Source organism: Callospermophilus lateralis, chromosome 10 (genome assembly GCF_048772815.1).
Source record: "Callospermophilus lateralis isolate mCalLat2 chromosome 10, mCalLat2.hap1, whole genome shotgun sequence".
NCBI classification, from domain to species: Eukaryota; Metazoa; Chordata; class Mammalia; order Rodentia; family Sciuridae; genus Callospermophilus; species Callospermophilus lateralis.
This window is the reverse complement of record NC_135314.1, coordinates 119498436-119522209: the sequence shown is the minus strand read 5'-3', so window position 1 is coordinate 119522209 and position 23774 is coordinate 119498436. Positions and strand designations below refer to the sequence as shown.

The following is a 23774-nucleotide window of genomic DNA, read 5'->3' as shown; positions in this document are numbered from 1 at the left end:
GTGCTGACCACACTGCCCGTGAGGCAGCAGCATTCCAGAACATTTTAAGGGCACAGAGTTCCTGCTCATGGGCACTGGCAATGATAAGGACCCAGGGAGATGCTGGTGCCGGCTCCCTGTCACGACTGGGCCATGTGCAGTGAGCACAGGGGTTTGCCAGAGCTCTACAAGTGAGCTCCTCACTTGGAAAAGACTTCATCAGACAAAACACCTTGCAGTGGCCAACACGAGCTCTCCTGTCCACGGCTCCGCCACCCCTGTGTCCACCCAGAGCAAAACCCCCATCTCTGAGGTACTGTCAACATAGACCCTCAGGCGTCAGAAAACCTAAGTGGCCTTGCCAACCCATGCACTCGAGTGTCCCTGATTGGCACTGTACATCTGTGATTCTGAGGAATTGTTAATTTTTTTTTTTTTTGGCTTTGAAAAAAAATGTGACTTTTATCACCCAAACCTTTATTACATCCCACTTTGCGTTTCCAATTTTACAGCCTGCCTATTTAATCCCTTTGTGCTTTCCTTGACATTTGAAGAAACTTTTAATTGACACAGTTTTGCTTGCAAAATAAAATCTTAAAAAAAAAAAAAAAGTTATATTTTTAAAGTGGCTTTGTGGGGAGTAAGTCATGCCAACTGTGTGTCCCCCTCTTCGCTGAGGCACTCGGAGTTGCTCTTGACATTCTAAATTAAGAACGCTTCTATAACTTAAGAAAGGCAGTGAGGCGGGACCCACGCAGACTTCTTCCAAAATGTCAGAAAAAAATAACCCAAGGGAACGCGGGTGTGAAAACGCTGGCGTGTGGAAGCCGTGTTAGGTCTCTTCTGGCCCCAAGAAACCACCAGTTTCTTCTGGAAAAAAAAAAAAAAAAAAAGAAGCCACAAGGGAGAGCGTGGTTGGAATGTGTAGTTCACAAATAAAAGGGGGTAGAAAAAACCTTTGATATTCCATGAACTTAAAATTGCTAAATCTGCAGATTATTGGCCTCAAATCCTTTCTGGCAAGGAGTCGTAGCTAAATAATTCAGGGTGCATATTTTGAAACATGTAGGACGTGGGATGAACGGTCTCGTCTGGAGAACGGGTGCAGGTTGCCAGGGGCCGCTCTGGACTGGGCCCTGACCACACCTGAGCCGGCGGCTCCGCTGCTTTTCAGACATATAATTATGACTGTGTACGTGTTGGTTGCTAGATTGCTAGTGCCAGGGCCTTCATCAGATCAGTGAGCTTCAGAATGATTTTTTTTTTTTTTTTTGAGTAATTGTGCGCATTGTCACATCTTCCCTTATTGCGGGTTGTCACAGAAATCCCTTTCCTCCCTTGATCCTAACAGAGCCCGATTCCGTTCAGACCTCCATCAAGAGGTGAATCTTGGTTTCACCCATTGATGTGGTCCTTTCCCAGTGCTAGGTTTGGGCCTGGGCACGTGACCCTCTTCTGCCAGGGAAATCTGGTGGAGGGGCTTCTAGGAGAGAGGAGATGCACGGGACTACCCCTTCTGCCTCCAGGTATGGCTGCGTTGCCTAGGAGCATGGCCACCATCTTGTGACCCTAAGAGAAGCCAGCCTGGGGGCTGGACAAGCACAGAGGGTTGCCAAGGGCACAGAGAGAGAAGGGTCTTGGCTTCCTGATGATGCCCTGGAGTTGCTCAGGTACCAAGCCTGGGGCTTCTGTGCGCCTGGAGAACGTCGATGGGCCTCTCTGGGTTAGCTGGGGTGCTCTGTGGTCTGAGCCAAGAGTCTTCATGGGTGTGTGAATTACTAAATTACAATGAAAAGTGAAGTTCCAAGAGAACAAAGGTGTCCATGATCACGTCACCTTTTTATCAGATCTGAAAGGGACATTCAGCCTGGGCAGTGACGAGTCCTCTGCCTCGTGCAGCTCATCATATGTGTCACTTTTTTTCATCACAGGTACGGACAGAGCTGTGAAGGGGACCCATGTGCCGTGGTGCTGATGGCGAGCTCTAGGTACAATGTGGGTTGGGCTGCTTCCGAGACATGAGACAGCGACCCCTTTGACAACTTGTGAAATGGCTTTTTTTTCTCGTAGAACAGTTGCAGCTGGTGGGCAGTCGAGGAGAAGGGTGGTGTTGGGCCTGCAGGGTTCTTCTCTGTGGTGCCCTAGGGTGCCATCTCCATCCCTGTTGTTTAGAGCTGGCTCAACTCCATTTCAGTGTTGCAGAGTGTGCAAAGCGGGGAGAAGAAAGGTCAGGGTGGGCGGACAGCCGCCTCTCCATCTGGCATCGCCAAGGAGCTTCCGATCACAACTCATTGGCCAGAACTTGATCATTTGCCCACAATTAGTTGCCAAAGAATCTAGGAAACATCATCTCTAGCCCACAGGTCCCCTTCACAGCTCTGTCCGTACCTGTGGTGAAAAGAAGTGACACATATGATGAGCTGCACGAGGCAGAGGACTCGTCATTGCCCTCTCGTTAAAGCCCAGAGGATTCTGCCCGTGAGAGGAAGGACACTAGACAATGGGGACAGTGGCATGGCCACATAGTGTGTCTGAGGAAAGGACACGGTGGGTGGTGTGAGCCTTGCGGCCCAGGTTCCCTGCATAGTCTGGGGCCTTGAGCCAGCGCCCACCTGTCCTGGTCCCCCTTCAGGTCAAGGACTTGAGCCAGGTGATGTTTAAAATTCTTCCAGCTCTGACCCTCTCTGGCATTTCCAGGGGACGTTCTGTTGCTGGAGCTGGGGGAGAGGGGGGCACTTGACCCCTAGAGAAGTCACTGCTGACACTTAACGAAGAGCCCGTTAGCAGCTGGGTTCCCTGCCGTGTGCCTTACACGTGTTGACCCCACTTGCCCTCACACAGCCTCTGAAGGGCCCCGTGATGGTGCCCATGTCATAGAAGGGCCACTGTAGCCCATGACGGGGCAGAGCAGGACTCCATCATGCCCCCCCCCCCCGATCTCTGGGCTCGCCCTCAAAGCTGAGTGGGAAGGACTGGGAAGTGAGGAGGGATTTGTGGAGTGTGGTTGGGTCCCAGCAGGTCCTGAAAGCAGGGCCCAGAGCACCGGGGCCCAGGGGCTGCTTGGGGATCAGTCTGCAGCAATGAGTGGAAGCGCCCTCCCACACTGGTTCCTTCCTACCCTAGAGGTGGCCATCACCACTTTGTTTTACATGGGACGGTGACTTGGGTTGTACCACCTCTCAGAGTGCCCAGGTGGGGGAGGCACCGGGAAGGTCAGTTGTGGTGCCAAGTGCAGTGTGGAGGGGGGTGTGCTCGAGGCTCCTGAGCCTCCTCTAAGAAGCTGTTGTTGCTGGGAGCTGCAGGAGGCTCAGGGCTGCTCCTCTCCAGGCTTCCTGGAGGAGGCCAGGTGCTGGGAAGAGACAGAAGAACCCTGGCCCTAGGACATGAAGGTCAGTCCCTCCATCTGACACTACTCGGTGGCATGACTGCTGAGACCCCTCCTCTTGCTCAAGCCTACAGATGAGTCAGCTTTGGGCCTAGAGGGGACTCCTGGGAGGCAAAGCGAATCGGTGAGAATGTTGTCTGGTCCCACGGATGGCAGGACTCCTTGGGGTCAGTGGGTCAAATGGCCTGGGTAGAGGGAGTGAGGCCCTTGCAGCCCACACACGGGTGGGTGCTGGGCCACAGGCGAGCCCCGGCCTTGCAGGAGCTCACCCACATAAGACAGAGGCTCCCAGGCCAGCCCTGTGGGGACTCTGGGCAGCTGGCTGTCCCCAGGCCCAGCACTGCCCTGCATGTGTGGCTGGACAGTTGTGGCCTCACCTCTTCAGGAAACCTCCTGCTGCATCCTGACCTGCTTCCCCTTTGGCCTCTGCTCTCAAGTGCCTAATGATCATCTTGCCCATTTCTTCACTGACCAGACTGTGAACTTCCCTTTTTTTTTTCCAGTCGCTTAACCTTTTAAAACTGTAAAAAAAAAAAAAAAAAGGAATAAAATAAATAGCTTTTTAACTCCAGACCCATGGAAGCAGAGAGGAGCACGTGGTGAACGTCGGATCCCTCAGGCAGCTTCAGCAGCTGCCCACATCCTGGGTCTGTGCCCCTCAATCTTTTTGTCTCCCTGCAACACCCCCTGCCCTTGGAATACTTTAAAGCACATCCTAGATCTTGTATCACTCTTCCACAAATACTTTACTGGATTTCAGCTATGACCTGCAAGATGGCAAAAAAAAAAAAAAAAAAAAAAATGTCCCCTGTTGTGTGTCCTGGGTCACTTGCGATGGTTTCTGACACCATGTGATCTTGAATCGAGTGAATGAATGAATGAATGAATGAATTGGCTTTTACTTTTAGAACCAAGCCTGCACATTGGCTGGAGACCCTGGAACGTGAATGCTGTGAGTTCATGTCCCTCTTGTAGGGGACAGACAAGGCAGGGCACCAAAGACAGCAGAAAACAGTTTTATTTGGCTGCAGCCAGGTTCAGAGGGCACAGCTTTCACTGTAATCAATTAATCCCCTGAACCCCAAGTTCAGGAAGTTTCAGAACTGTATACCCAGCATGTAAGGGGAGGGGCTCAGAAGTTCACATAAAAGCAGCTTTTTCTTTCACTGTCTGGGCAAGTTAACCCTTCAAGGACAGCACTTGAGAAGGGGAGAACTTCTTCTCCCCTTTCTTTCCTCCCCCTGCCAGCTGTTACCATGGAGCCCAATGGGTAACTTCTCTTATCTTAGAAATGTAGGCATCCCTGTGAAGCCCAGCTCAAGGCCAGAGGCCTTGTTAAAGGATTTGTCTTTTTTTTTTTTTTTTTAATCACACTTTGCATTGCAAACACACTTTTACAAACTACTCTACTGGATAAATTTTGTGAAAAACTAGTAAGGAGGTGTTCAGCACGTGGAGTGATGATTTCTTCCAGGCCAGTGGCCAAGTAAAATAGAGCGACAGAAAAATAGGGAGTTTAACTACATTGAACTCTTTTGTAGAGACTCTTTTGCTGACAGTCCTAAAATCAGCCATGGTGAAGATTTCTGGAGAATCCCAGTTAAGATTTTCTGTGGAGAAGGGGGTGCCACTACATCCCCTCCGTCCCAGGTGCCCATCCCACTGCCTGGGATTTCCAGGAAGCTCTGAAATCCATCCATCTTCATCCAACTTCAAGGTTGGTTTATTCTTAGCCAAGCATCTTTGATTTTGCAATTAAACTCCACTCTGGGGTGACCTTGAAGAGAGAGGACTAATAAGATGATGCTTTTACCTTCACTTGGTTCATATTTAGATCACAATCGCATTATAAAAACATTATTATAATGTTATATTTATTTAGGCCCAAATGATTATTCCCCCCCCCAAATCAAAGCATAGAAGACATCCGGTGCATTTTCTTTATTAAAAACCATCTTTCTATTCCCAGTAATGGTATTTTTACTGTACAAATGAAAGATAATTGAGTGCATATTTTCTTTCAAGCAGTTGTGGTCATGTTTGAAACCCTCAGTTCTGTCCCTTTGAAGGGGACCCTGAGATCGGGGTCTGTTGCCTGATGTGGCATTTCCAGTTCTTAAAAGGTTGAAAAAACTGGGGTTGGGGGGAAGGCCAGAACTTGGCCTGTGGAAACCTCGGGTGGTGGAGTAGTAGCTTATAAAAGTGCCTTTGACACATTTCTTTTTCTTTTTAACTCAGAAGTGGTATTTACCATAACATAATGGGAACTGCTTATTAACTCTTACTGTTTCTGGAATTATATTCTAAAATCTTTTCTTTTGCTACTCAGATTTCTTTTGCTACTCAGATTTGTAGGGAGGTGGGATTGAGTGAGCTGAGTTTTCTGTTTGTTTGTTTGCTGTCTAATTAGGAATTCAAAGTAATTACTCCATTTCTAAGTTTCAGATATTTTTACCATGTGGGTTTAGTACGGGGGACTAAACCTGCATCCATAGGTACTGACCATGAGCCACTGTTACATGTTCAGCCGGACACAAAACGGTCTTTCCCACAGAGGTCTTTATGGGAACGGGGACATGGTGCCTGTTGAACCAAGAGAATCCTTTCCATGGAAGGTGATGAGGCTCATAGCTGTTTGGGGATGAGGAGACGAGGGAGTTGTAATAGCTCAGTACCTCCTGCTGCAGATGCAGCCCTGAATTGTCCCACAACTTATTTTTTCTGGGCTGTGAATGGGTAGACATCAGGCCTGGCTGGACCTAGAGTCCTGGCTGTGACTGGTATGGCCTGCCTGCGTGTGGTGGGGACCTGGAGAAGCTGCAGTCCACCCCCGGGGTGGGCACAGAGCTCCCCAGCAGAGACTGCAGGAAGATGGCAGGCAGGGAAACCAAGGATTGCGTGGCTGTTGTGAGTGTCCTCCTGGCGTGGGAAAGGGGAAGGAGCTCTGGGAACTATGTGCGCTTCCCTGTGGGTATTTCCCCGTGGAGAAATAGTCCCAGCCGCAGGGCCTGCACTCTGGTAACCACAGTAGACAAGCACACAGGCACATAGGCATGTGCACACCCTCCCCCTTGGGGTCTCAGCTCCCGCTATCAACACAGCCTCCTTCAACTCCATGGGAAGTTTGCATTCTATCATAGTTATTTTGTCTTGGGGGGGAAAGTAACTAAGGAAAATCATGACCTTCATCGCCAAGCTGGGACTGCAGATCTGGAGAGAGACAGTGGGCTGGTGACTGTTGATTTGGGGGGGCGGTGGGGCCCAACACACTGAGACAGATGTTCCGGGCTAGAAAACCCAGGGCAAGGTGAGACAGGACAGCTGAGTCACCCCAGGAGAGACCTGAATGGAGCAGGGCCACCAGTGTGGCTGCAGGTTTGTCTGCCTTCCTTGAGAGATGGGGCTGGTGACAGGGAAGTGGCCAGGGTTTGGGAGAGGAACCCCAGCATGGAGCAGAACCCACAGTTGAGGAGAAAGAGAGGCACGCGGTCTGTGTGGCTGCTGCAGAGCTTGAGGCCCACACAGTCTTCCCCACGCCGTGCCGCAGCTCTGCCTGTCTCCATGTCTGCTCCTCCCACCTTTCATATTCTTGTCTCCAATCTTATTTAAAAGTCCGAATCCCACGACTCAGAGAAGCAAAGTCAACCGTGTGTCAAGAAGGCGCATGGAAAATAGGCAATGAGCCGGGATTGAACAGATCTGCGGGTCTCTGGAGTCTCGTGGTTTCCACCACATTAGGGCTCCGGGGAGTCACATTCATGAAGAAGCATCCCCAGTGGGGAAATACCCATGCACTCTGGCTCCTGTGCTGGACACGCATATGTGCACACGCGTGTGCGCACACGGACATCCTCCCCTCAACACTCTCTGGATTTCTGCTCGCTCCTCTTCTGACTCTCCTCTGACATTTTCCAAAGACTAGAAGCAGTAGTTACATGATCCCAGCCATCTGGTCATCCCAACATACCCTAAGTATTTTACATCTAGACTAAATACAGCCTCTTTCCCCAAAAGCACTCTGCAGGTTAAAGAATGTCATTAAGGTGGAGATTTGCACGTGGTGGCCACAGATGAGGTCACGGAGTTGGAGATCCCCACTGTGAATTTCCTGGTGAAGACGTGAGGCATTTCCTCCCTATCACATCAGCTAGCTTTTGCTAGCCGATGTATCAAGTTCCCAAAATCTATTGGCTTATAGCAGCAACCATCGTGTTTGCTTTGTGAAGTCCTCCTAGTCTGGGCAGACTCTCTGGATAACAGTCTACTATGGCTTAGGCGGAGCTGGGTGGTCGGGGATGGCCTCACTCATGTGTGTGTGTGATGATTGACAGGCTGGTTGTTTGAAGAAAGCCTCAGCTTGGAGTGCTTGCCCACACTCCACATGGTCCCCCACCCTCCAGTAGAGGAGCTTAGGCATCCTCATATGGTGGTCTCCGAGTTCCAGAAGTAGCAAAGGAAGACAAGCCCTCAGGCATATGTACACTTCAAGCTTCTGGTATTGTTCCATAGGCCAAACTGAGAGTAGGTGTAGGAGGAAACTATGGAAGGCCATAGATGTAGAAAAGCATAAACAGCCAGAGGCCATTACTATAACAAATCCACCATGCAATAAGCCTAAGATTTAACTCAGAAAAACATAAATAAATAAAAACATTCTGCCTGATGCCTACCTGCCGCAGTCTGGCTGGGCACAATTCAGGAGCCACTTGTCAAAAGAAACTGACTTTATTTTTAGAACCACACAAGCCAAACAAAACAGCTCCTCAGGAAAAAACCCTCAGAGCCCAACTGCCACCACCGGCTTCCCACAAGCCACACTCTCCCACCACCAGCCTCCACACCTCCCCCAATCCTCTTGCTCTTGAGGCTGATTGGCTGGGTCGCATGGGCGGAGCCAAAAAGTCCCCCAATGAGCAGCTCCGTGGCCTGAAAGGGCAGGGAAACAGCCCAATGAGCTTCACCGCAGAGGAGCCAATCAGCTGGATGTTGCTGGGGCCGCTGTGAGCCAATCATCAGCTGGCAGTCTGAAAGTTTGCTGGGGCCCCTTCCGCTGTGGCTCTCAACACCGACCTGGAGACAAGGCTGAACCACATTGTGGTTAAACCCACATGAAAAGGGATAGCAAGTCGAACCCTAGCTGACTAGCTCCAGCCAGTCACAGAGGTGGTAATCCCCCAGGAACTAGAGGCAGAAAGTCACTGAAAGGCCAGACGTGGCCCAGCAGCAGAAGAGAGGTGCTCAAACTCCTGTGGGCAAACAGAGCAACCAGGAGGCAGGTGTGGCCTCTGAGGTGACAATGCAAGAGACCCCACCTAGACTCAGAAATCTGGGTGGGTGATTTCCCACAGTGACTCCCAGGTAAGACTTGAGCCATCGCTGCAGAAGGAGGGATGTGGACAGGAACGTGCAAATATTGAGTGTTCACACACCCAGAGGGACCACAAGAGCTGAGAAACTTCCACTCTAAACTTTATTTCCCAGGAGGAAGGAAGCAAGAGCAATGACCTGAGGACTCAAGACAAAGTGGTCACACCCACTGTCTCTGGAATATCTTTGCTATGGTGGGGACTGTACCCAGCCTGAAATGTAGTCCCCTGAGGTAATTAGTCCACTTTTCTAGACGAGGAAACAGCCTTAGAGAGGATGAATAATTGACTGAAGTCCTGGACCTTGCCCTTTCTCTGCCTCTGGCTGCCTGTAGGGTCCCCAAATATATAGCAGCAAGGGACAGCCAGGCCTATAGGTCCATCCTAGGGGTAGAACTTAGAAAGGCCCCAAAGGCCAGTTCCCAGGCAGCAACTCTAGGAGATGTTCATGCCAAGGAGAATGAGAATGACCAAAGGTGGACATTCAAAAAGAAGGTGGCAGAGGAAACCATGAAGAAAAGCCAACATACTTGTTTGTGGTGGTGATGCAGAGACACCAAAAGGGTTAAATTTGCTCTGAGCCTTTTCCCTAGTCTTCTCTCTCCCCATTCTTCACATTAAAAGGATCACTGTGTCAGGAGGTCATTGATGGCATTTGAAGAAGCTGCTGCCCCTTCAAGAGCGTGAGAAGCTGAGCTGGGCATGTCCAGGGTGAACTCAATCTGTGTTGATTAGCAGATTGTGGCCAGAGTCGATGGTGTGTGAGAAGGACATTGTAACCCATACAGGGGAGCTCTAGGGGCATCGGGAGCTCCTTTTGTGCCCTGGCACCACCACTCTGCCTTGTGCCCTTGGGTTCCTGTTTTCTATCTGCAGATGGATGATATGTGCAGGCCCACCCTGCAAGGGGTGAGCCAGGCAATACCCAGGCCACGCGGCCGCTGCCTCCCACAGTGCTCAGTGAATGGAAATGTAGGGCTTTGAGCTGTAGGCTCTCTGGCCAGAGAGGGCAAGGGGCTCCTACCCCTGGGGGGAAGGTGGCGAGCGACTACACCACCCTTTCTTGAGTAGCTTTGAAAACCCTGCAGATGGATGTTTGCAGGCCCATGCGCCACTTCCATATCTATCCTCTGGGAGCTTGTGGTCAGTGAAGCCTGCCCAGGGTAGGGGGCAGAGACCAGGCATGAGGAACCTACCAGGCTGGATTAGGAGCCAGAGTCCCCCGGGGTTGACGCTATCTGAAATTGGGGTTCGTGGGCACCAAGGGCTCACCCTCTGAGTGACCACAGGAGGAAACCATGGTCAGATGAACCCGTATTCTGTTTCTTTACTGTGATCTCAGCCTCTCGGGGTGCAGTGCAGACACCCTGGCCTTGGCCCTCACTGAGCCTAGACTCTGCCCAGCTGCCCTCTGGATCTGTGGATGTCCTTACCAGCACCTCCAGGAGGCAGCTAATGGGAGTTCAAATTTCAGAAACAGAAAACTTTATTTGGGGTCCCCAATACATTAAATCATGGGCAGAATAGCCAGGGAAGTTTTTTTGTTTTTTTGTTTTTTTTTTTTTAAGCCTGAAATGTCAAAGAGCTCATGAGGCAAATGAGTCCCCTCCCAGGCCTAGAGGGGACTGTCCCCAGAAGGAGTTGCCAATCAGTCTGGGTGCTGGGGCACTTGATTCTTGGTCAGGGGTGGTAACTAAAGGGACAGAGGCAGTCCCTATTTAAAGATGTAAAGCAGGATCTGTTGGTAACAGAGTTGCCAGATGCTGGCCATAGCGGCCCAATGATGAGGTACAAATGCATTTTCTTCAAACTCTTAGCAAATGTTCTCTTTTGGTACAAACTTTGACAGGTCCCTTTTTAAATGAGGTGTTTTTCAAACTCCCATGCAGGGCCCGTGGGGAGAGGCTCTGGCTCCTGATTCAATCCGGCAGATGAGCTTGTTAAGAAAGCAGCTTAACAAATGTCCACGCCACACAGGCCACCCCCCTGTGCCATTCAGTGGCCTTTAGTATATTCGTGGAGTGTGTGAAGTCCTTGCCACATTGGCAGATAAGCTCTTATCCCATCTTGACGGTCAGGGCTCTGAGGGACACTGAATAACTGTTAGAACCTTACTGTGGTTTCAGAATCTTTTCTAAAGAGACTGTGGTTTTCAAGTTCTACTGTGAGAACCAGAAAATAAACATGATGTATAAGACCAATAGGGTAAGACCACAGTGCCCTTCACTGTTTTCCCAGGCAGGACACTAAGGATCTCGTTTAGCTACTTTTTTAAAATTTTTAATTTCCCTTTGCACAGTTCTAATGTGGTCAGAGAAAATTAGAATGGGTGGGTTAGGGCTGCAGGAAGACCCCTCCTCAGTGGTCTCCATGGTCCAGGATGAGGGAGGTCTCTGATTGGCAGATGGGGGTCGTTAGTGTGAAGCAAATCCTTCAGCACATCCCAGCCACCCCTGAAAGCTTTACTGTGAGACACATTTCAATGATTGACGTTCAAATTGATGATTTCATTTAAAGACCAAGGTCAGATTAGCCAAATGGTCATCCAAAGAGGTTGAGGTTTAAAGGTTAGTGGTTGTTATGGGGTGATGTGGCATTGTCTAGCACATTGTAAATACTCAACAAGCATACCCTAGATTTGTCTTTCCATTTCCAAAAATATCTCTCTCCCTATTGCTGTCAGATAAGCATTCATGAACTGGCCACCTCTTACCAACTTGACAGGAATATTCTCTTGGTCTTATCTGGCGACCAGAACTTATGATAGAACATGTGGTTGTTCTCCAGCCAGGGCATTGACCTCCCTGTCAGGGGACAGGGCTAACTGGTTTTCAGCTACAGGCCTGGTTTTCCACGCTCGACACCTGTTTAGCGATCGCCTCTGCTTTTTCCCCCAGGACTGGTGCTCCATGAAGAGGTGAAACCATGAAGAGAAAATAGAACAAATAATAATGCTTTTCCGCAATCGCTTCTTGCTGCTGCTGGCCCTGGCTGCACTGCTGGCCTTCCTGAGCCTCAGCCTGCAGTTCTGTGAGTATAGGGCAAGGCCCAGTGTGGGAGGGTGAGGGCCATGAGGTCATCAAACTCAGGCTCCTGGGCAGCGGGGGCTGGGCGTGGGCAATTCTGTGTGACAGGACGTCGTTGGTGAGGCCAGTCCACCAACCTCCACGTCCTTTGGTGGCATCCCTGTGTCCAGTCTGTGCCCCAAACTGTGCACACTACAGCTCCCCACAAGCAGACGTCCTCAAGCACAGACCTGGCCCTGCCACCTCCTTGACGGTGGCCCTGCAGGGGCCTGTCTGTGCTTGCTGTTCTCTACAAGTGCCAGCCTCCCTGTGTGCCCACTCTCTCTATCCTCAGCAATCATGGACACAATACCTTTGTTTTACAAATTTATTTATTGTATGTGGTGCTGAGGATCGAACCCAGTACCTCACGTGTGCAAAGCAAGTGCTCTGCCACCGATCCACCACCCCAGCCCGGCATTTTCCATTCTTGTGTCATTTCCTTCTATAAGATTGTCCGTTCTTGATAGCAGGGACCCTGTCACGTTTGCCTCCATATCCCAGGAACCAGCTTTGCCAGGCACATAGTAGGTGAACGTAGGTTGGCTGGATGAATCCAAGCCCACTCTGGGAACGAGGCTGGCCCTCATTCCCTTTCTGAACTAAAAGCAGAGCAAGCGTCTGTCTATGCTGGGAATTGTGCTTTTGCCGCCACCTGACTTCTGTCTGTTTTACCACCTCACCCTATAGAACAGAGGACCTGTCCTTTTGGCACCTGTCACCACCCAGAACATGTTTGTGGGGAGGTGGCATTTCGTCTCATTTTCAGTGACAGAAAGAGGAGCCAGTGGGTGGGATGTGGTGAGTTCCTGTGGGGAGAGTTGGCATCGGGAGTAGGAGGTTTAGCAAAGAGGAGGCTCGGAGCAGGTCTTCCCGATTCACCTCCAGCGTGACTCTGTGCCAGGCGCACCTTGGGGACACGTGACAAGCTATTTCTAATAGTAAAGAAAATTTAAAATAACTTATTTCATCCTTCCAGAATTGGAAAGGAGGTCAAGAGAATGTGGGCGCAAGAAGTTTAAAAATACTCCAGATGGTTAATGAGCTGCAAACTATGAATCCTTTCCAAAAAAAGGGTGGTTTGATTTTCAGTAGTTTAATTGTTTATAATTTCTCATTAAAAAGTTTCCACCCTTTGGTCAGAGAAGTGGGATGTTACAGTCAACCCAGAGTTTTACCCCGAGACCCAATAGGTTCTGAGAGGTGACTGTGGGTGACTTGTGTTCTCTGGCATGCGCTGGTCCTCACGTCACTGAATGGGCCTGTGTGTGTCTTGCTTATATAACTCTTCTGAAAGTACCTCTGTTTCAGGAGAGCCAATTTTCAGCCACGCTTTTTTAAGGAAAATTTTTGCAGGGTAAATTAGCCTGGCTGGTTCTAAGTTCTTTATTCTGGGGTACGTCGGAGTTCAGAAAGATATTAAGAAATGGACGTTCTTGCCTCTCTTCTACTCCTAGGTAAAGTGTAACTGGAATTTTCTCGTTTCTATAGAAATGAAGTTCAGTTGCTTTATTTATTTGATTGCTTTATTGCTTGCTTATTATTTCAGTATAAGAAACTGCACTAATTCATACTATGAAGATTTTACTTGAGTAAGACTGTCTTTTTTTTTATTCTTACCATAAAATGTAGGGAACTTTTGCTTTATAATTCCTTTTGACTAATTTTTGAATTTTAAACTAGCCCATATAGTAATCTTAAATAATATACTTGAGGCCATAAACTCTAACTTGGTCTTCTCATTGCCTGAAGTAAGCAGTATGGTTTTGTTTTCTGAAATGATCGTCTATTTTATTTCCTCTGGTTGGTAGTTTTTCTTTTCTGGTGTTTTGAATACAAGAACGTTAAGACCCAGGTTATGATTCAGAAGTTAGGTTGCTTAAATAAGTGCTTCTTCCTCTGGGTACGGAAGGAATGCAGTGAGCCCACATGCATTTATTAAGTGCTTACGTGGGTTTGATGTTGTGGGGGGGCGGTGAGGTTAGTAGAGAAGGGACACAAAAAAGATTAAGCTACAGTTTATAGTCTCTTGAAGTAGGTCCATTATATGCTAACAGACCTTATTTGTTCTGTGTTTCCAAGTTCTTGATGTTATCGTAGTTAAAATTCCCACAAGTAGAAAAATGACTTCTTGGATCGCGGGGCTCCTTCATCACAGCAGGGAAAGACGGTCAGGCTGTGAAGACTCGTGAATCATTAGTTATGTTTCTGCTTCTTCTGCTCATTTATAGTCTCCCCACTTCCCTCCTCTGCCCCAGCATTTCCTTGATGCTTATTTTGTGCTTGGTGCTCCATGTTCCAACTGGCATTCCCAAAATGGCGGTGTGACAGGAGCACACTGGCTCTTGAATTCCAGCCTTGGGTTGGAAGCTCAGCTTCCCCGCTAAGCATCTGGGTACCTCATTTCCTTCCCGTAAAATAGAGTTAACGATTGCTGTTTTGCAGGATCCGTATGAGAATGGAGAATTTTGGAAAAACCCTTGGCTCATGGAAGCCTAGCCAACATAAATCTTTTAAGCAAACCACACTCCCATCATAATGCGCTGTCATCAGAAACTAGGGCTCTTGGTGTTCCAGAAGGCTGCCAGAGCTTCTGTTCCTTCAGCCACGAGATGGAGGGGGAAGCTTTTGAAATATGTCATCCATTTATTTATATTTTATTAGAGCACATTGGCCATGATGGGGGTTAATCTGTACGGAGCACATGGTGTACGTATCTGGGGGTGGTCCTCTGGGGCAGGGGCCTGATTGATCAGAGCAGGTTCAGAAGGAACGATTGGAGGTGGACAAGAGATTCAGATCCCAAGTGGAGGAGGCGAGGCTAGCCTACAGAAGTGAAAGACCAGGATATCTTCAAAATCTGAAGTGCCCGCTCTGCAAGGGGTCAGACCTGATCTGCGTGGCCCAGGTGAACGTGGAGACAGGTTTCTCTTAAGCGTGAAGTAGAATTTCCCGAAGGGGGTGCCACGCAGAGGTGGCCTGGGTGCGGTGTTCTCCATCACTGGAGTCTACAAGCTCTGAAGGGTTCAATATGAGGCAGGTCACAGGACCCGGTCCCATTTCAAGTCTCTGAAATCTGAGATTGTGTGAAGTTTAGTATGTGCATCCCTGGAGTTTCCCTCCTGGGCCGGGACTGAAGTCCCTCAGGGGCCATAGACAGCTCTCTGGAGTGTCAGGAGCAGACATTCAGAAGGCCACACGCCGGGTGCCAGGGCAGATAGGAGGCAGGGGCACAGCTAGGTGGGAAGAAGCACCAACTCTGGACCCAGACTGCCCAGATGGAGTCCCTGTCCTGCCATTCATCAGCCGTGGGAGCTCGGGCAAGTCATTTACCCCCTTCATGCTTCAACTCCCTCCCGTTCAAAGTGGGGCTGGTGATTGTCCCAACCCCATGAGTTGGCAAACGAGCGTTTTTAAAACCCCTGGCACCTGTAATCTCAACGTATGTGTTTGCTGAGTCAAATGAATTAGAAATCATCTGTGTTAGAGTGTTCTGGGAGGACGGAGGACAAGAACTCAGCAAGGACTGGGGAGTCAGGTGGCATCTCCACTCCTCCTTAAGCAGAGTTGGAGTTGGCCAAGGGTGATGCTGGGGAAGGGTGGCCATGGCCGATGGAGCTGGGCCTGCAGAGATAGAGCGGGAGAGCTTCCCCTGTGTGAGGCTGTGAAGCTGGGCCAAAGGCTGGGCCCCCCACCCCCAGTCCCACCACCTGGTGTCCTGGAGGCTTCACGGGTCACTGCAGCAGGGGAGTCCCCCTCCAGCTGGTGTCTTGGGAGGCCCACAGCCTACTTCTGTGTCTTCCCGAGCTGGCCTCCTGAGCACCTGGATCAGATCTGTCTGAGGAGCTTGTTTGAAATGTCTGTTCCCAAAGCAGGTCATACCCCTCCCTAGAGAATCTTGGTGGGAGTGGACCCCGGGGAGCCCCACTTTGGGCAAGCTCCCTGGTGTGCCTCGAGTGCGTGAGAACACTCCAGAGGAGCAGGGTAGGGGGTGATGGGGGGCGATGCGACCCAGGCTGTTTCATTCCTGCAGCGAGAGGCCAAGGGTGGCTCCAAGGAGGTGCTGCAGGGGCAGAAGGAAATGCCCAGCACATGGGGTGAGGTCAACCATGAAGAGCTGGTGGCCTGGGGCCTGGGCTGGGAGGCTGATGGAGAGTGCTCAGGACATACAGACCAGCGGGGCAGGGCTCTGGCAGTGGTGCAGACTGAGGCCACCCAGGAAGCAGGGTGAGCTTGGGGAGTCGGTGAGATTCCTGGGGTCGTTGGAGGTACCCAGGGCCAAATGGGGCCATCCTGCCTGGCGGGGGTCTCGGGTCTGAGGCCTAGGAGAGACGCTGGCAGGAAGCACTCCCTGGGGACTTCGTGTTCACTATTCACAAACCAGGCTGGAGAAGCCCAGGAAGCTGCTCCAGCCCAGTGGCCTGTGAGCTTGCTTGGCTTGGCCCAGCCTGTGTTTCCAGAGTTTTTGAATTTATTTACCAATTTCACATAAATTTGCAAACCTCTCTTTAAAAAACCAGTCTGCCCAGCAACTGGAGGCCCCTGCCTCTTGCAGGGGGATCTGGCCGCTGAGGAGGAGCTGCCCCTTTCCTGCAGTCCTGCCCAGGCCCTGTCAGCATCTGACCTGGCGCCCATGGTACCAGGTCTGCGTGGTGCCAGGTCCGAAGGGCAGGGTGGGGTTAGTCACAGAAAGAGGCAACAGAGGAGAGGCCAAGGGTGAAGCTCTGGGACACAGAGGAAGAGAGGTCACTAGGGAGGGAGACAGCTGGGGGCCAGTAGGCAGAAGGACAAGGGAGGTAGGTAACCTTCCAGAAGTTCTCAGGGGGCAGCTGAGGAGCCCCAACATACCCAGCTCTGAGTGAGTGAGTGTGTGTGAATGTGTGTGTGTGTGTGTTTTCCCTAGCACCTCTCTTACTCACAGAACCAAAACTGTCCCTGTGGCCTTCAGCCCCATTCCCTGTCCCTCTCGTACTGTGTTTGGGGTCTGATGTCCACCAGGAAAGAGAAGAACGACATTTGGTGGAACAGCGTATAGCTTAAAAGGAAACCGCCTCTGAGCTGGGGAGCACTGGCACACACAGCCGGGCTCCCTCCACCTGGGCGTGCTCTCCGCTGGGGACCCTGAAGGACTGTGATATATGGCTCTAGCAATTTTGTTGAGGCACAAATTTTAATAACGACAGCAGAGAGTGAGCTCCTTGGCTGCAGAGGGAGCCGGGCCCCGCCACCAGCCCCAAGGCCCTGCACCCTTGGCTCCTGTCCTGCGTGCCTTTTATTTTACGGAGGAGAGCGCATACCCTTGTGGTGCGCGTGAACCTGCAGACTCATGAAGACAAGATTGTTTGGGTGGCAAGGCTTCAGCAGGCCAGGGCTCTCCAGGGCATTGTACCGACTGAGGGCCCCTTATCCAGAACTCTTGGGACACAGAAGCCTTTGGATTTTGGAATATATGTGTACACATAATGAGATATCTCGGGGTGGGAGCCAGGGCTAACGTGAAATTCACTCATGTTTTGTGTTTACCTTTTACATACAGCCCAAAGCTAATTTCTTACAGTATTTTTAATGATTTTGTGCATGAAACAGAGTTTTCTGGTGTGGCGTTTCCTTCCTGTGGCATTATGTCTGCTCTGAAAGTTTCAGATTTTCGTGCATTTTGGATTCTAGATTTTCAGAGATCAGAGATATTTGACCTTTACCCTAAAACCCACAGTAAGGTCCATCTATGTCTCTCTTTCTATCTCTGCCTCTGTCTCTCTCTTTCTCTCTCTCTCTCTCTGAGACAAGAAGAATGGAGAATTGAAAATGAGAGCTCTGTTTCTGACCTGAGTCCAGTCAGAGCTCATCCATGGTTATCACCAAGGCTTAAATTTGCTAGTTGTATTCATCTTGCCCCTTTTCATGGAGATGTCTTCTTGTTTGGATTTCCGGCTTCACTTTTCTTCCCTTTGCTCCCTCCCCTCCCTCTCCTTCCACTTTCTCTTTTAACATCTCTCATAATTCAAGGGAGGGGAGAGACGCTTTTGTAGCAGGAAAGAGGGAAAAGGTGAGTTCTCCTGCGGCTATAACCCCAGGATTCCTTGGGCCCGGTCTGTGTGGCCTTCGAGGTTGTCTGGAGAGGGCAGAGTCTGAATCCCCATCAGGAGTCCACATGAGGCGGGTGCCAGGAGGGTGCTCTGGGGCCGTCCTGCCACCCTGGCCCCCTGTGGCGCGGCTGTAGCAGGCCTGGCAGACCCCGCCTCTGCCTGGGGTCATGTGGCCCCTCTCTGATGGCTGCTCAGCTCCCGCATCACCTCTTGCCTCTCCTTGGTCTCCTCTTTTCCTCTGTGTCAGCGGAGGGGCTGGAACCCAGCGAGAGCTCTGCCTCTCCTTAGCCCCAAGTAGATACCAGAGGGTGGGGCAGCTTGTGTCCCCACAGACCTGTGGCCAGACTTGTGGCGCAGGCCACACCCACCTGCATCTCCCCTTTGACCCTTTACCCGGAAGGCAGCCCCAGCCCGCCTTCAGGGGCAGTTGGCATGCCAGTCTCAGTGAGGCACAGACCTCCAAGACCCAGAGTAATCTTACTCCTCTTGGAAGGATGAGGAACAATGTCCTTGGGCCTCAGTGACTCTCTGTCACCATTGCACCGGACCAGGGACAGAGGCACACATGTAACCCCCAGCAAGACACCCAGCCACACCCAGATGCCAAAATGTTCACTGTGGGTTTCTCTGGGGGCAGGCTTGTGGGTGATTTTCCTTTTCTTTTTATACCTTAGCACTGACTATTTTAGGATGAACTCATGTTTAAATGAAGTGTCAAGATCCCTTTTTGGTGTGAAAAGGGAAATTTTTGTGGCGTCGATTCTCAAGAGCCAACTGAAAGTAGAAAACTGTTTCCAAGTACATCATGTTGTTAGGCTGAACCCAGGGGCTTTTGTATTGTCCCTTATGGTTGCAGGGGTCCTGTGACCCCCAGAAACTAAATTCAAAAGACTGTACACAGTCCACTGTCAGGGACAAGGATCAGTAGCTTTTATCAGATTCTCAAAGGTGAAAGCAAGGGGATTTGGGACCCAAGCAGGTGAGTGACAGGTTCCTTTCCTAGTTCTTTCTCAAGGCCTGTTCTAGACATCTGTCATTTCTAGTTTTTGTCATGATTTGGATTCTTAAATATTCACATCATCTAATCCAATGACCTATTGGGTGGAGGCCAGTTAACAGGGAATGTGAAGGATATGGGGTCTCCTGACCTCTAAGAAGCCTCCTACAACTGGGGCTCAAGCTCAGACCACCATGGGGAACCCTTCCCCCAACTCTGGCAATAGGTAGGCTTAGGTCCCAGTGACAGACGGGCAAGGAATCAGGCAAGCAAGAGATAAAGGCTTGCAGATAGCTGGGGTGAGGAACCCTTGGTAGGATGTACTCAGTCCCCAGCCATGGAACTGCCATGGGGTTCATCAGTTCATCAGTTCATCATTTGCTACCAGGCTCATCAGTCCCTTGCTACAGTCTTACCCAGTTTGGTTCACCCTGAAGCAGCACTAAGAACAGGGAAGAAGCCAAGAACAATGGCGCAGGCCTGTAATCCCAGCTACTTGGGAGGCTGAGGCAGGAGGATCGCAGATTTAAGGCTGGCCTCAGCAACTTAGTGAGATCCCCATCTTAAAAAAAAAAAAAAAAAAAATGGGGAAACAGGAAAGGTTGGTGTTCTATCATGGCCCAAAGTGGACAGGTCAAAAAAAAAGGCTAATTGTGTACTGTGCTATCTTCTATTAATCTTGTAAAACCAAGCATCTCAAAGTCTTCAGATGTGAACTTGACTTTCACACTTTGCCTGGGTAACTGATTCCACCCCAACGTGAATGACTGGAGGCAGAGGCAGTAACTGGAGTGTGGTCTCTCTGTTGTGGTTCTGGTTTTCATCTGGCAATTACAGCAGCCGTTTTTAGATTCAGCCCAGGTTGGAGGCAGGGTGGGCATTTAAGATAATCTAGTGAGCTGAGGAGCACCAGGGGAATTGTGGGAATCGACTGTTGGAACACATCGCTATTCCTCGGCAGACCGATGAGGGGGAGAGAATTCCACAGCCTTTTGGAGTATTGTGAGGAGGAAACGGGGGACAGGAGGTGGCAGGACAAGGTGTGTTTCAGCTGGTGAGGAAGTGCAATCTCAGGTGAACTGAATGGACTTAAGGGAGTCAGGAAAGCTAAGACAGAGGTACCCGAGAGAAGGGGGACCGCTCATGGTGCCTCCCTGAAGGGGACACAGGCTCAGCACTCCTTCCCGATCCCAGGTTGAAGGGAGCACCTTTCAAGAGCCTGCAAGGAACAGGGATAATGTGCTCCAGGTGACAAACATAGAGAGGGCGTTTCTAGGTCCCTTACCACGTTCCATTCACAGGTGACCTCTCGGGACATCCCAGCCACCACCCTGAGGTAGGTCTAGTCACCTTGTCTTACAGATTAAGGGAATGAGGCAGAGAGAGGCAGAGGTACCTGCCCCAAGTCACAACAGCTAGGAAGTCACAGCCCCAGGCGTCAGACCATGGATTCCTGGCAGCAGGGAAGCTCAGCACTGAGTTCAGTGGAGTCCCAAGGAGGAGGTGGGAGCCCCCTAAGGAGGTGACCAGACTGGGGCTGAGGTCCCAACAAAGAGCAAGGTGGGCCCTGAGCCAGGAAGGTACCGAGCAGGTAGTGGGGCTAGCCTGGACCCCGACCTCTCTTGGCTGGCGTGGTCAGTGGTGTGACTCTTGGGGCAGCACGTCCCAGAGACGAAGTTGAGCCAGCTTCAAGTCTGTCACGTTCACATTCGCTGGGACACCAATGGTCCCTGATGCTGGACTTTAATCCACCAGGGGTCTTTCTAATGAGAGGCAGAGCTGACAGGCGAATCCCCCTTGTGGGGCAGAGAGAGGCAGGTTCTGCAGGCCACCTGACTGCTGCTGCCACACGGTGTCTTCCGCCTGGGGCAGCCTGTCTGTCCTGTAACGGGCCCTTATTGGTGTAGCTGCTTAGAGTCAGGTCCCCATCCCTGGACCATGGCAAGTACAGGGTCCTAGAGAAGCGGCATGACAGTCCCCTCCAAGCCATGGGTTGGTGTAAGGGGAAGAGGACAGGGCTGTGTCCACAGGAGCGAGCAGCTGACCCCTGCCCCTCACCCCATGGTGTTTCACTTGGGTCAGTTTTGAGGCACCTGTGAGGGATGAGCGTGTGGCAGGTTAAGGCCAGAACTGGGGGAAGATGGGTGCAGGTAGGATCCTCTCCTCTGCTCTGGGCCAGAGCCTTAATATGGGGACCTGAACTCTGAGACCACAGGCATCGACTGGCCCTCTGGAGGGAAGTCACTGGCCGGTCTTTGTGAAGGTCACAATGACTCCCAGAGAATGGGCTGGCAGCAGACCCCTGGCTGGAACATACCTGCTGCCCCGTGGATCACTGAGGTCGGGATTCAGGATGAAGAGAGAGGAGTGCTGAGTGCTACAGGAAACGCCCACAGGCCGCTGAGACCTGGAAAGCACAGCTGGAGATCTTGAGCAGCCTGCCCTTGGCCCACGCCCTTGTAAAAGGAGGGAGAGACACAAGGTCAGGGAAAACTGATGGCAATTGCACAGCTCCGCCCTGGGTCCACCTCCGGCCTGCCCCCTGGTACAGCCCTGCTGAGAGCCACAGCCGAGTCGGAATGAGGCATGGCATTTGTGCCAGAAGGGAGTGGTTGAGAGCCAGGGACACCCGGGAGTCCTTACCCCTCTGTCCTGTGCCATTCACCTGACAGGATCTCTTCTGCTGTCCCTCACCCTCCAGAGGGAATGTGCCACATTCCATAGACAGTAGAGGCGAGGGCTGACAAGCATGCTCTCCACAAGGGCAGCCAGTAAGGGACCACCACTGGCATCTGCTGTCCGATAGTCCCCAGCTCTGGCACTGACCACTCAATAGTGAGCTCCAGACCCTGAGCTGCGTTGGCCTTTCTTGCTCCTCCACTGTGGAAAGAAAGGGTCCTAGGAGCAACCAGGGCTCTACTTTTGAGCTGAAGACAACCCTGTAGTTCTTGAGTGTTGCTTTAGCAATATAGGGAGACATGTTAAAAATAATAACAGAAGCCAGGCAGGTGGCGTACACCTTAATCCCAGTGCTCCAGAGACTAAGGCAGGAGGATCACCAATCCAAAGCCAGCCTCAGCAATTTAGCGAGGCCCCAAGCAACTCAGCAAGACCCTGTCTCTAAATAAAATATATAATAAAAAGGCTGGGGATGTGCTCAGGGCTAAGTGCTCATGGGTTAAATCCATAGTTTAAAAAAAATGGTTTTTTAATTTAAAAAAAAATACTATCTATACATAAAATACACAAATGCATGTCACCTGTACCTACCATAAATATGAATGTATGTGTGTGGCAGGCAGGTACAAATACAGACATTTGTAGAAAACCAGGAACACTTTTCACACCCCATCCCCTACATTCCTCAGAGAAGTCACTGTGTGGGGATGGACATCCTTCTAGACATTTTTCTGTGCGTTTACAAACTAAACAAATGCCTGAATAGTCACAAATTTAGTTTTGTTGTTGTTGTTTACACAAAGAGGATTCTATAGATGCCCAGCGACGTGGCTCATTCACTTAATTTATCCTGGATGCTTTCCCCTGCTCTGTAGCCGGGGCAGTGAGTTTCTTTGGCCATACATCCTTGATCATGGGAATTGATACATTTGTGCAATAGATTCCGAGGCACAGAATAACAGGATGGGGGCTAGTGCACGTGTAAAGCATATGCCAAATTCCTTTGGCAGGGTGGCTCCCCTTTCCACTCTCACCCGCAGTGTGTACAAGAGTCTGGCTCCCCACGCCCTGACTGATACTGCATCTTATCATCAAAACCTGACTTTCCAGTCTGATGGGGAAAAAATTGTATCCCATGGGTTGTTTCATTTTGTATCCTTTAATTACAAACAAGCTTGTGCATCTTTTCATATGTTTATTTGCCATTGGTACTTATTTTCCTGTAATTATCCTGTCTATATTCTTCAATGATTTTTTAGGGCAATACTGATTTATTTATTTTCTTTCTTTCTTTTATAATGATTTTTGGTGATTTGTGGGGGCTTTTAAGTACTTTGCTGCTTTTTAAAAAAAAATTATTATTATTATTATCATCATCATCATCGGTACCAGGGATTTGTCTGTTATACATGTTTCGAATATTTTCCTCTCAGTGTGTCATCCATCTTTTAACTTTTGCTTATAGCATATGTTTGCAAAGGGAAATCTTAAATATTTATGTAAAATAAGTTAGGGAATTTAAACTGACTTGGACTCGTGGTTGGTCTCTGCCTCAGCAGTTGCTCAGACATATGTGTATATTCCAGTGATTGATAAACCTTTCAGAAGCTAAACAGGTCCATGGATGCCCTTATTTGCATTCATTTCCCTCACAGGGTAGATGCTGAAAATACAACTGTTATTGTGCAGGATGTTCTAGAAAAATCTGTGATGCAACAGGATGTTCCCCAAACATGGAAGGATTGGGGACCACTGAGACAGAGGCTGTTCATGGAGGGACAGGTGGCTAGGGAACCCCGAGTCACCTTCACATCGACCAGCGCCCAGAAGAGAAGAGCGAGCCTCTGCTAGTGTCTGTCTCGCCTCTCAAGGGAAGGCGGGGGCCCTCTCACTATTGTTCCTGACTCTAGTCACAGGTCCACACTGCCAGGGGGCGGGGACCCCGTGATTGACAGTTCAACCAGACCACCGGGGGCGGGGGCTCACTGACAGAAAGAGGGGAGCGAGGTGGACAGACAGGACAGGTCACAGGCTGCCCCCTTGACACCGGAAGGCTGTATCAGGGAGAGTGAGTCTGGAGGTGGGAGAGTGAGCCCAACCGAGGCTCCACCTTCCACCTACATCCGCCGGCACCCTCCTGTAAAGTGGTCTCAAGGTGAGACCTGATGGACGCCTGCGACAGTCAGATGGCATTAAGTGAGGAGGTGAGGCCAGTAT

General features: G+C 50.4%; 1 protein-coding gene across 5 annotated transcripts in view; it reads left to right on the top strand.

Annotated features, from left to right (window-relative positions):
• Nucleotides 1-23774, top strand: part of Pxylp1 (2-phosphoxylose phosphatase 1) — a 57252-nt gene that overhangs the window by 15795 nt on the left and 17683 nt on the right. For 3 of the 5 annotated variants that reach the window (XM_076867677.2, XM_076867679.2, XM_076867678.2), the window contains 2 exons: nucleotides 1911-1967; nucleotides 11628-11760. In XM_076867677.2, coding sequence (XP_076723792.1) covers nucleotides 11682-11760 — 79 coding nt within the window. In that variant the 5' untranslated portion in view covers nucleotides 1911-1967; nucleotides 11628-11681. The remainder of the gene's footprint in view (nucleotides 1-1910; nucleotides 1968-11627; nucleotides 11761-23774) is intronic. The other 2 variants (XM_076867680.2, XM_076867681.2) reach the window with 1 other exon arrangement.